This window comes from Petaurus breviceps, unplaced genomic scaffold (assembly GCF_028583685.1).
Source record: "Petaurus breviceps papuanus isolate PSGF00001 unplaced genomic scaffold, PetGlider_PUasm1.0 186, whole genome shotgun sequence".
Classification (NCBI taxonomy): Eukaryota; Metazoa; Chordata; class Mammalia; order Diprotodontia; family Petauridae; genus Petaurus; species Petaurus breviceps.
Genome location: NW_027185798.1, coordinates 28,585,317 through 28,600,085, shown reverse-complemented (window position 1 = coordinate 28,600,085; position 14,769 = coordinate 28,585,317). Strand labels below are relative to the sequence as shown.

General features: G+C 45.3%; 1 protein-coding gene across 3 annotated transcripts in view; it reads left to right on the top strand.

Moving 5' to 3' along the window:
• Window positions 1-14,769, top strand: part of RFFL (ring finger and FYVE like domain containing E3 ubiquitin protein ligase) — a 67,609-nt gene extending 52,840 nt beyond the window's left edge. For all 3 annotated transcript variants that reach the window (XM_069089933.1, XM_069089931.1, XM_069089932.1), the window contains exons 3-7: window positions 3,189-3,599; window positions 7,311-7,394; window positions 8,064-8,274; window positions 8,815-8,838; window positions 11,688-14,769. In XM_069089933.1, the coding sequence (XP_068946034.1) occupies window positions 3,189-3,599; window positions 7,311-7,394; window positions 8,064-8,274; window positions 8,815-8,838; window positions 11,688-11,869 (912 nt within the window). In that variant the 3' untranslated portion in view covers window positions 11,870-14,769. The remainder of the gene's footprint in view (window positions 1-3,188; window positions 3,600-7,310; window positions 7,395-8,063; window positions 8,275-8,814; window positions 8,839-11,687) is intronic.

Below are 14,769 nucleotides of genomic sequence, written 5' to 3'. Positions count from 1 at the left end.
TCTTTTTAAGGAGGTGATCGGTGGATTTTTTCAACCTCTATTTTGCCCTCTGGTACTAAAACATCAGGGCAGTTTTCTTTGAGAACTTCCTGGAAGATGATTTCTAAGTTCTTACTTTGGTAGCTCTGAATCTTTTGAGATTTTAAGTGTTTTCTTGGGGTTTGTTTATAAGGAAAAAACGAAACTTAATAGGATCAGGTACTTAGAAGTGCAAGTAAAGACAGTGGATGGTGTATAGCTTGTTCTGTCTTCTGTCTGCTTACTGTTCACTGGGCTCAGCTGATTCACTCTAAGCCTAGCATGTCTTCACCCTATAGCCCCCTAAGTGGAAGGGCACCTTTTTCTCCAGAACACTCCTTAACTGGGTTGGGGATTTGTTCTACTGGACTCTTTGGATCAGATGCTGTGTTCCATTCTGTCATTCCAGGCTTATTCTCAGACCATAAAGAAGCCTCCATGTGGCATGGAGGGGTTTTATTGATGGCAACCTATCATTTTACTAACAAAAGAGTTTACATTCTAAAGGGGGAGACATCATGCTTATACATACAAAGCACATATAAGGTAGCCTTGGTGAGGAATATGCCAGGGACAACTGGGGAACAGGAAAGGCCTCATTTTAAAGGTGGTGCTTGAACTAAGTCTTGAAAGAAAACGATTCCAAGTGTGGAGGGATAGTATTCTAGGAATGAGGATTAGCCAGATGGCATAAGGAGTTTCTTATATGAAAGAATAGCAAGTATGGCTAGATTATAAAAGGTGGGGCTGGAAGGGAATAATGCATAAGAAGTCTGGAAAATGATACAAGAAGCCCAGGCTGTGTTGTGAAGAATGGATTGGAGCTGGAGAAAGACTAGAGACAGGGAGACCAATTGGGAGACTTTCAGTAGTCTAGGCCAGAGACACTAAGAGGCTGAATTAAGATGGTGAAGGCTGTATGTGTGTGTAAGTGGAAGGAAGGGGACAGATGTAAGAAGTGGTGGGGATTTAGAAACTGCAAGAAATGGCAACATTTGGGATGTGTGAGGTGAGAATGACGGTCCTACTGATCCTGGAGGACAGGAAGAATGGCAGAGCCCTGGACAAAAATAGGGAGATTAGAACCAAGGATGGGTTTGGCTTGTGGGAGCCCTATAGTCTACCTCCAGGGCATAGCAAGTGGTTCTCAGAGATTTGAATAAATGAATGTAGTTGGTCTGAATGGAACTGAGTAAGTGGTAGGCTACGCTGGTATTTTGGTAGAGGAATTGATAACAGGGGGGTGGTTTAATACCCCCACCCCCCAACCATGACTTTCTTTTCCTTGTTTTTCTTGGCAGCATTTTTTTTTTCTTCTCTTTTTTTTTTTGGAGGGGGGAAGGTAGGGCAGTTGGGGTTAAGTGACTTGCCCAAGGTCACACGGCTAGTAAGAGTTAAGTGTCTGAGGCCGGATTTGAACTTGGGTCCTCCTGACTCCAGGGCCGGTGCTGTACTCACTGCTCCACCTGGCCTCCCCTGGCAGCATGTTTTGTTGCTTAGCATTTGAGTTAAGTGCCCTTGACAGTTCCACAGAAACATTTCCTGGGATAATTTATATTCTCGCCCCACCCTCGTCTCCTGATTTGTTTGAGCAGCTTTTAGTGTTTACCATCAGTGTTTCCTGCGCTAATTCTACCTATATTTATTGACGACTAGGTTGCTTTTTCTTTTCTGTATTCTTTCCTGTCTCTTCAGACTGGGATTTTAGCCCCTGGCATGATTTTACTCATTTCTGGCACATCTCAGAGAGCTACTTATTCAGAATCCCTGGTGAGCAGGGAGCATGGTTAGCTATAGCTCACACTTAAATGTTGCTCTCTTTGTGTTTTGATCTCACACCTAACAAGCCAAGTACATTTGGAGAGAAGACCTTGGGACCACTGGGAACTTCACTGATTGGTAGAGCAGCTCCAAGCTTTTATAATTTATTAGGTATTTTGCAAAGCTGTGTCTTGTAAAACTACATTGTCTTGAGTGATGTTCCTCGTCACAACCTGAGACTTTATGACTCTCCAGTCTCTAGACTTCCATATCTATCATCCTAAACTTGGACTAATTGAGTACATCACATTCCCAATAGAAAAGCTTCACATATGGATGAACTTAAAAAAAATACATCCATTTTCCAGTTGAATGCTGTTGTTCCCAGAGTTGCTATAATCTTAGTGCACGTGGGCATGCAGTTCAGTCAGGCTGTCTGGAAATTTTATTGTGGCACTAGAACAGTTCAGAGAATACGGGGCTGGTTTTTTCCTGGGCCTAAAAAGTCAAAGTTGAAAAGAGACAAAGCTACATGTTAAATACATAGAACACATTTGTTTCTATTTTGGTTATTACATTAGTGGCATACGTGGAAGAGAATGAACTGTCTGAACTTGTGATTCAATTCTGTGCCTAACTATTGAATATGAGAATCTCACTTTTGGAGGGGTGACACTCTTCATTTAATTTAGATAATTCCCAGGGTACACAAATATCAGAGTCTTCAGGGTGTCTGTGTTTAAAAGCAGTGAAGCAGAGCTCTACAGGTTAAAATGGAAGTTGGAGAAAAGAGAAAAGGCTTGTGGTGAGAACCTTTCCAAGGCGACACCTTCAGGGGACATGATCAAGGCCACATGTCGCCACGATCTCTTGCCCTGTGGGAGGAAGGGCTGAGACAATGAAGTATATTGCTTTGGAGCTATAGATTGACAGACTCTCAGTATCTCCCAGAAGTGTTTATATATCCACTGCCAGCTTACATGTCAGATACTTGACTCATACTTTCTAAAAAACCTAAAACCCTGATATTCTAATAACTGTCTAAATATTTGTCTTGGATGTGGTCTTAGGTACCACCGAGTTCCTAGCATCTCAGTTAAACTCACTGTTGTCAGAAGGCTGCATCCCTGTGGCCACATTGTGGCTGGATTTGGAATTGGGAACATGGATGGGGCAGTTTACCACAGAGTTCAGGGAGGCCTGATGAGAATCTCACTTGACTGTCAGTGAGTCTTATAATACTTTCCTCCAGCTCCCCCACTGGGCTTTGTGAAATGTGTGGTGCCCTGTAAGAGGTGCCGGCTTTCTCGCTGAGCCATAGAACGGACCAGCCCCACACTCAACCTGGCTACTTCATTCCTACAGCCTGACCCTGTGCTCATTTTCTCTCCCTTCCTTCCACTGAGCAGCACACGTGCTTGGATTGTAAGAAGAATTTCTGTATTTCCTGCTCAAGCCAAGTAGGGAATGGTGCCCCCCTCTGCTGTCTCTGCCAGCGTTTCCGCGCCACAGCCTTTCATCGAGAAGAGCTGATGAAAATGAAGGTGAAGGACCTGAGGGACTATCTCAGCCTCCATGACATCTCCTCTGAGATGTGCAGGGAGAAGGAGGAACTGGTGTTCTTGGTGCTTGGTCAGCAGCCGGTGATCACACAGGAGGACAGGACTTGTAATGCCCCTTTCCCCTCAGGCCTCCCTGAGCATCAGGCCTTCCTGGCCCAGCCTCACACCAGCGCAGCACCTCCTACCTCTCCCAACCTCCCTTCATCACCGGCACAGCCCACCTCTACTCCCTCAGCCCAGGCTCAGGAAAACCAGCAGGTATGGGCCCGTGTTCAGTCTATTCTACTCTAGGTTCAACTGCCCTCTACCGCCAACTTCTGAAACCTAGAAGTTGGAGAGTGCATGTATGTGTGCTTCTGATTTTCTTGAATTCCCTCTATATAAACTCCCTCTGTTCATTCTTTTTTCCTGTAGAGTCAGGAGCTGCTTACTGGACATGCTTTGGCAATTTTAGCAGGGATCAAGTGGCTCTTGCCTGGATGTAGGCTCCTAGTAGACTATTTGAAACTTTTTCAAATTCTCTTTCTTGGTTTTAATTTGCTGAATGTATTTTGGTTGGAGCTCATATAATGATATAGTCTAGCATTCTCCCCTCCTCTCCCCCCCCCCCCCAGATTTGAGAAAACCAAATGCATGTCCCAGGTTCCATGTACCAGGCTCTAAATTCAGCCACCTGTCAGAGTAAGCACATCTAAAACATACCAGACATAAACAACTGTCATTCCCACCTTGTCTTACCTACTGGGAAGGATAATCTTAACTTTCAAACTTTACCAGTAGACCTAGAAAATGATGTGCCTGTCATGGGGGTTCTGTGATCAGATCCAAGAAGTGACCTCTTTCCATGGCTCTACTTCAGTCTTTTTTTTTTTTTAAAGCAATTGGGGTTAAGTAACTTGTTCAAGGTTACATGGCGAGGTGTTTCTGGGTGGGTAATAAGTGTCTGAGTCCAGATTTGATCCACAAGTCATCTCGACACTGGAGTCGGTGCTCTTACTCGCTGTGCTACTTGGCCGCCCCTCTACTTCAGTCTTTAGCCAGTTTACAGCCCAAACAAAGTGACTTGTTTCTGTCTCACTGTGCCAGGGAGCAGTGATCCTCTAAGAGCCATGAAACTGTGTGGAGGTGCCTTAGTTACCCTCTTATTTACTTCTCAACATCGGACTAGATTGGGAATCAGAGGCCTAGTTTCCACTCTTGACTTTGTTACTGATTCTTGAGTCCCCTTGGACAAATCCCTCCATCTGTTAGCCTTTTAAATTAAAATGGGGATAGCCATCCTTGACCCCTTTCTATTTCCATAGGATGTCTGGAAGGATTAGTGAGCTATCATATATAAAGAGCTTTGAGCTACTTAGGGAAAGATGTCTGGTATTAGAAGCCTGTTCTCATTTTTCCCCATGTGTTCTGTGACTTGTTCTGTCTTCACACAAGTCATTTCACTTGCACCAGGATTTGGTACCTTGATTCAGCTCTTAATGGGCACTGAAGCAGAAAGTCCAGCTCAAGATCAGAATTTTAACTCTGCAGTACAATGTTTCAGTGGAGATTTGACTAGGACACTTGAGAGTTTTCCATTGTTTTTGTGATGCCTTTTGCCACTTGGCTTTCTCTTGCATCACCTCTAACTGGTAGAACCGGGTCTTCCAGAGCACTAGTAGTGTGTTGGGAAGATTATAGCTAGGAAAGAACTTGAGGAAGTAATGATTCTCATTAGAAAACTTCGATGGGTCTTCCATGGATGAGTATGAACAGACACGCTCTGTTTTTAATGAGGTCATTTTTTCCAGGTCACACTGACGGAATACCAAAATACCTGTGCCATGTGAATGGCCACAAGGATAGAAGGTCACAAATTCCAGACACTTGATGTTATTGGTCACTTTTCCCAGTTCCTGCCTATTGGCCATGTCTTGGGTATCTTCTGGGCAGGAAGGAGGACTGGTGGGTAGTAGAGGTAGTGGTGGAGTGCTTATTTTGCAAAAGGAGAAAAACAACATGTTTCCCCAACCTGTGCACCGAGATGGTGTGGAGCTAGGCCTTCTCTTACTTAAGAGATATGGAGTCATAGCATTATTGGAGTACAGAGTGGTAAAACTTTGACCAAGTTCTCTAAACATACTAATGAGAATAAAATAGATAGTGATTAAGCTCCTTCTCCCTGCCAAGCCCTTAAATGCAGGCTGCACCACTTGTGGAGCTGGGCTGGCCTTTCATGGTGGCTTTCGGCACACCAGAGGATTTCCTCTACAAACAAAGGATGTTTTCCTCTACATTTCTCGCAGGCTGCCCGAAATCCTTTGGCATGCCCAATGTGGCCCCCTGGGCCGCAAGTTGTGCGGGCCTGCTTTAAAGGATGACAGGAGGTTCATTTGGGAGTCATGTATGAAGGAGCTTCCTAGCAGAGATCAGCTGGATTCTCATGTACCCCAACTCTTTCTAGATGGTTGGGTACAGAAAGCAAAATTTATTCCTTCCCCAGTATTCAGAGCATCGAGGGTGGGCAGGAAAGATAATCTGAAGGCCAGTAGTAGAGGGATTTTGACTCTTGTAGGCCTCTGGTTTGGTGTATGCCCTGGGTTGGTTTCAGGGGAAGGCTCTAGTTTATGGTCAAAATCCTTTTGATGTTGGTGAGGGAAATCCAGGAGTTTTACTTTTATTTATTTATTGTTTTGCCTTTTTTTTTGGTAGGGTTCATTGAGGTTAAGTGATTTGCCCAAGGTCACAAGGATAGCAAGTGCTAAGTGTCTAAGGCCATATTTGAGTTCAGGTCCCCCTCCCCCTGGTGCTCTATTCACTGTGCCCCCTAGCTGCCCCAAGGAGTTTTACTTTTAAATGAAACAAAAAGCTCCTCTACTCAATTCTTAGGGGGGATCTTCCACACAGTCTAGGTGGGGGCACTTGAAGTTTTAGCATCCTGTGAGGAATAAGTCTCTGAAGGGGAAACTTGTGCACATTTTCATGCTAACATGGTGTGAGGGTAGAGTGTTCATATCTAGGGAGATGTTAATCCCATTGTACTCTGACCTGCTGAGACCAAACGAGCACATCACACTGGGTTCCAGGTATCCCACTTGAAAGGGAATGTTGGCAAATGAGAGAGCATGCTGGGGTGTGGGGGGAGTTAGTAAAGGATGTTGAGGGCCCCAGAAACCATGTCCTATGAGGAATCATTGAAGGGGGAGGGTGGCTCAGGAAAGAGGAGGCTTTCAGGGGATATGGGAGAGGTGTCTTCAGATACTTGATTATTGATATTCCTAATACCTGACTTTTATGGAGATTTTCAGTTGATGTTCATAAAAGTTCTTTGTAGACTTGCTCTGTGTGCCTGCAGAAGGCAGAGCAAGTATCAGGTGAGAATTATGGATCAGGAAGGTTTGGGTTAGATATGATGACAGTTTGAGCAGTCTCACGCTGGAATGGTCTGCCTAGTTGAGGAGTGGGTGATGAGATGCCGGAGATGCCAAGAAGGGAGGGACGCTCTGGAGCAGGCATTCTCCAGGCCTTGCCACTCAAAAGCTGCTGTGATTCCATCTCCATTCCTCAGTCCAAGGAGCTGGCATGTGGTGGATATTTAACAGCCGATACAGATTAATAAAGGAGGCACATACGCAGATGAGGCTCCCTAACTCTTGTTTCCTGCACCTTCTCATTCTCAGCCTCAGTGGTGCCCACCAGATTTAATGAATCACAGCTAATAGGAGCCATTATCCATGAGCCAGGAGATGTGCAGTTACTTTGAATGGCTTTTATTTGTCTATTTTCACAGTCCTACCTCCAGAAAAGGTAGTGCTAGGGGAGATCACATTTTGGGGCCATTGTTTTTGGATGCTTTTCACTCTTGTTGAGTTTATTGTCAGATCTAGAGTATAATAAAAAGGGGCTGGTGCTATAGAATCCCAGCTGTTACCCAAGAATCCTCTGAGACTTCCTTCCCTAAAGCTGTGACTGCATTTTTCTTTCCTATAGGCTAATGGCCATGTGCCCCAGGACCAAGAAGAAGTGATATGTGTGGAGAATGTAGCAAGCGCTCCTACAGAGGATGAAACACAGGTGAGGCAGCTCAGGTGTGAGTTTGATCCTTCCCAGCTATTGCTGAAATATCGTGGAGGAAAAAGAAGGAGTGTCTTATTGGCTCCTTGGTAGGGAGGAAAACAGTCTGTGGGGGTGACCCTGGATAATCCCACTCCTGTCGTGGAAATAATATTTCTCTCCCATCTGGGATCTTGAAGCAAACACAGCTGTTGGTGGGGACTTGGTCCCTTGAAGAGCTCAGAGGAATGCGTAGTTTGGGCTCCATTATGCTTGTCCTTGTACCTGTTGCTGAGGGCAGGTTTCCCATGGTGCCATGTAACTTTCTTTGCTCTTTTCAGCCAGTGCCAGGAAGAGCAAATAGGAACTATAGTCACAGATCTCCCAGGCTCTTTGACAAATCACAGCAAAGGCAGAGAAGTGGGAAAGGTCTGAAACCAGAGCTGTGAGAATAGAGGCCTAAATGTCAGGGAAACTGCCTTCTTGTAAGAGTAGGATTCACTCTGACAGTCACAGTGACAGAGCTTTGCCTGGGACTGAGTCTGGAAGCCGGGTTCATGGAGTAAGAACAGTTTCCTTCCTTGGAAGTTAGGGGCCCATAATCTAGGACCATCACTGAAAAGAAGCTGATAGTGCTTTGGGACCTGTGGAGAGAAGCAGGGATCATTGTTTGCCTTTTGTGCTTTGCAGTCTATTGACTCTGAGGACAACTTGGTGCCAGGGCGGAGGGCCTCACTGTCTGATCTCGTGAATGTGGAGGACATTGAGGCCCTCACTGTACGGCAACTCAAAGAGATCCTGGCTCGGAACTTTGTGAATTACAAAGGCTGCTGTGAGAAGTGGGAGCTGATGGAGAGGGTGACCCGGCTGTTCAGGGAGCAGAAAGACCTCCAGCATTTGGGTAATGGGCAGCTTTTGGGGCTCATGCTTGCTCTCTCAAATGCTTTTTCTTCTGGCTAGATTTGCATTCTTCTGAACTCTGAGGCATTTCCTACACTTTTGTAATGGGAAGGGAAAAAATGTGTTTGCTATTGCCCCAGAGAGAGCTCCCTACCCTGTGGGTGCTCCTAGAATGTCTACTACTCCCCATACAGGATTTCTTTCAACTCTCAGGTAGTGTTGATGACACAGTTATGATGTTCCTGGTTTCCCCCCCAGACTTAGTCCAGCTTTATAGTTTTCCTGTACACATACCTTCCCTTCCCACTTGGCTCATGCCACCTGCAGCAAATGCCTGTTTCTAAGTCAGGGCCAAAGGGTCCAGCAGTTCTTAAGTTATACTTGAGACAAGGTGGGATAGGCAAACTGCTGTCCTGAGTCACTGGCACACAGGTATGCCTATAGGAAAGGAATTCAGCAGGAAGCTTGGGAAGAAAGGGATGAGCTTTTCTCCTGTCTACCATGTCACCAAGTAACATCTTTCTTTTCTTTTTTGTTGCAGTATCTGGCACTGCAGATCAAAATGGTACGTACTGTTTATTTTCTTTGAGAAGTGGCTTAATGTTTTTTCTTTCCTTTCGCCCTCCTCCCTTCCTAATTTTGATTCCTGTTAGCCATTTAAGAGGTTTGAGCAGCTAGGTATCACAGAGAATTGTGTGGGAAATTGAGAGATAACTAGGGCTTGTCAGCATCCTTTTGACACCCCTGATGATGGAGGAGTTGCAGCAGACCCTTGAGCGGGCTCATTTGCAAGTCTCTGTGTTGCCAGAGTTCAGAAGCTGTAGCTCATAAAATATTTAACAAAGCTAGGAGTGGCTTACATCACACTTAGCCTGTTTTCATCTCCTTGCCACTGAGGTGTTGCTGCCTCTCCCATCTCTTCCCTTGGTTGTGGACTTTGGGATTGCTCTGTAGGCTGACTCCCTCCCAGCACCTCTAGTAGCAGATTGTGCTGACCAGGTGGAAGCCATTTGAGCTTGTGGGCAGCCTTGTTAGCACAGAGCCCCCAGAGTGAGAAGTTTTGGCTTTGGCTGTCCTCGTGGGAGGCATAGAGAAAGAACATAGGCCAACAGAGACTTGCTTTCCTTCTTCTGAGCCTCAGTTTCCTCTTCCTTAGTGGCTGGGAAAGGTCCGCTAGTCTGAAGAGTCCCCATCCTGCAGCGGTTTGTGCTAAGATGTCAGCATGCTCTCTTCTGAAGGAAACAGCTAAAGATTTAGGCTGGAGCTACTTATATTTGGTACCACTTGGAGCTTTTCAGAAGCTACCCCCAGACAGCATCTCATTCGATAGGCCTTAGCTCTATAGGGAAGAGTTTTATTTGGGGATGGAGGGATTCTGTAGTGTCATGGTGCTGTTCTCCTTAGAAGCAGATGTTACTCCTGATTAGGAAGTGGAGTGGCCCATGCAGCATTCTTTTCTGCTTTGCTTTCCTTGTCCCGAGGAAGCTGCCTTGTTATTTTGAGACATAACCTTTGTCCTCGGGCTTACCAAGGCAAGAGGAGAACAAATCATTGAAGTTCAGATAACCCCCAATGCCTTGGGCTGATGATGACGTAGAATCCCCAGATGCTCTTTGGATTTTTGCCTCTTGCCATTGGCCACGTCCAGAAAAGAGAGGACAAGGGGAAGCCGAAGCCGCTGAGGGGCATGGGGAGGGGATGTTAGTCTGCTAAGCAGGCCTGTGTGTGATGGAGTCCCGGTTCAGTGAGCACTCTCCCTGATAAGTTAATCAGGCTAGGTTCTTCTTTCTGGCTTTGGCTGGGCCCTAGACCCACAGCTGGGAAGGAAATCACCCTTCATGTCACAATGGAGGAAACTGAAGTCCAGAGAGGCTGCTCCAGGTCACGGCCAGGCAGTCGGTGCTGGGCAGCGTTGGAGCGGGGAGTGTCTTCCTCCAGGCCTTCCCGCTGTGCCGCGCTGTGTCTGCTAAGAATGCAGCTGCTCTTGATGCACCCTAACCCTGCTCCATGGCCTTGTGCTGAGACCAGGACTCCTTGCCTCCTTTGGCTCCTGTGCATTGTGCACCAAGCCTGGGGGCACACTGCCTTCTGTTGTTGGAAGCACAAGGTTAGCTGAAGCCAGCCAAGCGTGACTACCAGCACCCATTCATGGTCCTGCTTGCATTCTGCCAGAAAGGCAGAGCTGATATTACTGTAGATTACAGAAGGCAACCATGGTTTGTCCTCCACTCAGTTAACAAGATAGCCCCGGAGAATTGGGGAACTTTACAGCCCTGTCATTGCATAGAGGAGAAGGAAAGAGAGGCTTAGAGAGCCTCAAAACTCACTCAAGGTTAAAAAATGAGTCACTTGGCAGAACTGGTTCAGGAGTTGGGGTTCTCGATGGCCAGTCCAGTGTCTGGCATCCTAAAGCAAATCTGACTCATGGTTAGGTTACCTGAATTAGAATGAAAACAACTGTACTGTGCCATGGGATGAGGGAGAATCAGAGCTTCATTGTTGCATGAGGTTAGAAGGAGCTTCACCACTTTAACTAGCAGAGGAAATACCTACCCACAAATTTTCTGTTTCTCCAGCTTTAAAAGTTGGAATTTCTTTCCTAGGAAAAAAAAAATCTTAAAGGGGCTTCTTTGGAACAAAGGGGAGGATATCAATGCTGTCCTGGGTCAGGGCAATGGTCCATACCTGCTTGTGACATTTTGTTGGCAGCATAGGTGCTTTCCAGGACATCTTTGGAAGGTTCTGGATCTCAGTGTGGTGGGAAGCACACTGGTTTAGAGCTAGGAGCTGCCTGCTTCCGTGAGCAGCTCTGCTAGGGCCTTTCTGGATGAGACTTCACCTTCTGAGCCTCAGCTTCAGGCTGCACTGGGCCAGAGGTTTTTAACCTAGGCTTTGGGGCTAGACTGTTTGGGGAGGTGTCTCTGAACCTTGATGGGGAAAATGCCACTTGTTTGTCTTCACTAATCTTTGGTTTCCTTTACAATCCTATGTATTTTGTGGTTTGTGAGTCCAAAGGCTTTCTCACACTGCCAGAGGTCCCAAATCGTCTTTTAACCCAACCTACTCTACCTCTATTTATACTTCAGCCTTCCCTGAATCTATATATATTTCTAAGTTGTAAGTAATTTAAGGGTAACAAATCTCTTTCATGACACTCAGCTGCTTTACATTTGTCCCCAAACTACATTTTTCCAACTTCAAGGGGCTCCTTTGACTCAGTCTTAATGTTTTGGGGTTTATTGATGAGGATTGACAGTCACCCAGGCCATGCCATCATAAAAGAACACAGAGAAGTGATCAGAGCTGGGTAGGTTAGTTAGGAAAGACTTCCTGAAAAGAGCTGAATTTTGGGGATTAGGGAGAGTTTGGCTCAGACATCTTCCTTGACCACTTGCCTTCTTTCCTTGTGTGTAGGGGATCCAGCGCCATCTAGTGCAGAGGAAAATATATGTAAGATCTGCATGGACTCACCCATCGACTGTGTCCTATTGGAGTGTGGCCATATGGTCACTTGTACCAAGTGTGGGAAACGGATGAACGAGTGCCCCATCTGCCGCCAGTATGTGATCCGAGCTGTGCATGTCTTCAGATCCTGATGGCTGGAACCAGGCCCCTACATGCCTTATGGGGCAAATAGGTTCACTTGTGGATTGACTGAGAGATTTGCAAAGTATCACCCCAAGGCCAAGACCAACAAGAACAGGGAGAAACCCTGGGAGCTTCCTGCTTGTCTAGTCAGTGTCCTTTTCACCACATTTTCCATCTTGGTGTTAGGATCTGATAGGGCTCCCTTAGCCAGTGGGGATTTATTAGCCCTGCTTGGGCAGAAATCAAGTGGGCTCAGTCCCTGTTTCATACGATCAGTTTCCCTGTTTCATACGATCAGTTGGTGACAATAAATTTGTGATGTACACAAACTTCCCAGCACTCAGACCATGTTAGAGTACTTTTTTATCCCTTCAATACAAACCATAGTTTTTAAAGATTTTTTTGCAAAATTATCCTTCCGTATCTGTTGTAATTCATCCCTCTGTGGAGACAACTCAGTGCTGATTTTTTAATCATTCAGAAATCTTGTTTTTTTTCCTATTATACACATGAGTGTATTTTCTGTCTGGTAGCTTGGGTTTAATTCAGTCACTGCTGATCTCTTTCCTTGTGTCTTCCTTTGGCTTCTTCAGCTCGCAAGGCATTGTCCTCAGGAGTGAGTAACTGGCTATAAATGCTCTCACTAAAACTAAAAGGATGGTGTGCTATTAAAGAGCTGTGATGAGCTTTTCCTGTCCCATCTATCATGTGGGGAGGCAGAGGAAGCCCTGGGACCATGGGATCCAACTGTGCCCATTGCTGGCTCCTGTTTTGTCATTGAGCCCCTTGCTTGGTGCCTTAGACTGACAAGAAAGCAGACTTTTTATGCCAGTGAATCTTTTGCTCATTGAAAATTAATCTTTGAAGGTTTTTGAGAAGTTTCAATGTAGGAGTTGATTACCTGAGTGCGTGATGGGAAGGTATTTGTCTCTATAAAGACTTGCAGTGACTTAAGGCTGCCTGATGAAGCAGTATCATTCCCAAAATGGACTTGTCATTGTTAAGGCTTTTTACCTCTTCTGGAAGCCAAAGGAACATTTGGACTTCAGTTTGCCTTGGCCGTCACTTCAGGTGTTGGTGGAAGGAAGATGTGGGTGATGTACCTCTGTCCATTCACTGACTTTTGATCCAGCTGCCCCAGCAACATCTCTTTAGTCCCATCACCTTGATTGAAAGGAATGCCTCCTGCCAGTTCTTTGAGCTTAGTCTGTTTGCTTCTTTTGTCCTCCAGCATCTTGATGAGTAATTGAGACCCAGGTAAAGGTTATTCCCTTTCCCAGCCATACCCCCCCATGAATGTATTCAGTGGGACAGATATCACAAGATCTTGGATGTGGCTTCTTTCCACTGTTGGACAGGTAACAAAAAGCCTTAAAACTCCCAGGCATCTTGGGGGAACTCCTGGTTCTAGTTTCTTTTCTTCTTTTGTTGTTCCTGTTCAGTATTAGCAGGACATCTGAACTGGCTGATAGAGGAAGAACAGGGCAGTGAGCAGGCTCACTGTGTTGGCAGAGAGAGCCCAGGGATGGCTGCCTGGGTCTTCTGTCTTGAAACATTCTAGGGACTCTCTTTTCTCAGAGGCCCAAGTTAATTTAGAAAGCTCCTTGCTAATTGCAGCCAAGCACAAAGCAAACCAGGTGCCCAGTGACTTAGCAACTATGCAAAACTTAGCCACCTAGAGCCTTAGCAGACCCCACTGTGTAGCCTTGATCCCTTTAACTGTAAAGGGTGAAAACTACTGCTTTGGAAGGTAAAGGTGAAATTGCTCTCTCCTAAGGAGAACGGTAATAGTGGTACGGACTTTGTCATGATTTCCTTCCCCCTAACTCCCTTGGAAATTAGAGACAATTTCAGGAAGGAAGTGTCAGCTAAGTACTCATTTGTTTATTTGGACATTAGATCAGGTCTTGGGGATCCCATTCAAGGATCTTCACACTTTTTTAACCTGAAAATTTCTTACGATGATTCAGTGTCTCACTGTTGCTGCTTGACACCAGTTTACAGCCCGTAACTGTTTAGTTGTAAAATGACTCCACTGTGAAATAAGTCAATATGTATGCAAATCAGTCATAATTTAAAAATAAGCTCAGAGCAGGAATAGGCCCTCTACTTGTTTGCTGCCTTCTTTCTCTTCTGAGGTTGGTGGCAGTATTCTTCCTTCCGAGCTTTAGGAGGCTTTCCACATCTGGAAAGTGACCCCTCCACTGGATGAGCTGAGGCTGGGGAGCAGGCCTGCATATCCAGCTCCCCACTGGTCATAAATCAGAGCCCCATTAATCTTAAGTCTGGTTCGTATCTGACAGGTAAAAGTAAAATAGCCTTTGTTTCTCTGGGGGGGGGGGGGGAAGATTCCTGATTTGCAGGATTATTTTAGAAGACTGTGACAACTTAGCTCTATTTCTTTAAACTTTCTTGGTGGGGGTGATTTTCCATACAGGGAAATCCCAATCTTGTGTTAATAATTTTTTTGTTTTAACAGAAACTGGAGATTTAAGACTATGTATGATACCCAAGTGAGAAATTTATTTTATTCCTGAATTACCTCTCCCTCCCCACATAGAAGAGTACTTAACTTTCACCAAAATGGCTAATTACCCTTCCAGCGATTTTTTTTTAAACTTTTGATATAATTGCTTTGAGATTTCTGGTTAATGAGACTTCTAGAAAACTGTTGGGTTCACAGTCTAGTGGTATAAATGGATCCAAACTACAAAAAAGCTGTAAAGAAATGAGTGCTTCACGTACATTGGATAAATGTTAAGCCTTTTGAAAGTTTCTGAGCTGCCTGAAATAGCTGATGCTGAGATTCTCTCTGACTTCTAGTGGGTGTTAAAGCAAGCCCAGATGTGTATTTTTTGTTACAGAGTTGTGCTTTATAATTTTGTAATAAAGTTTAAATATGATTGAA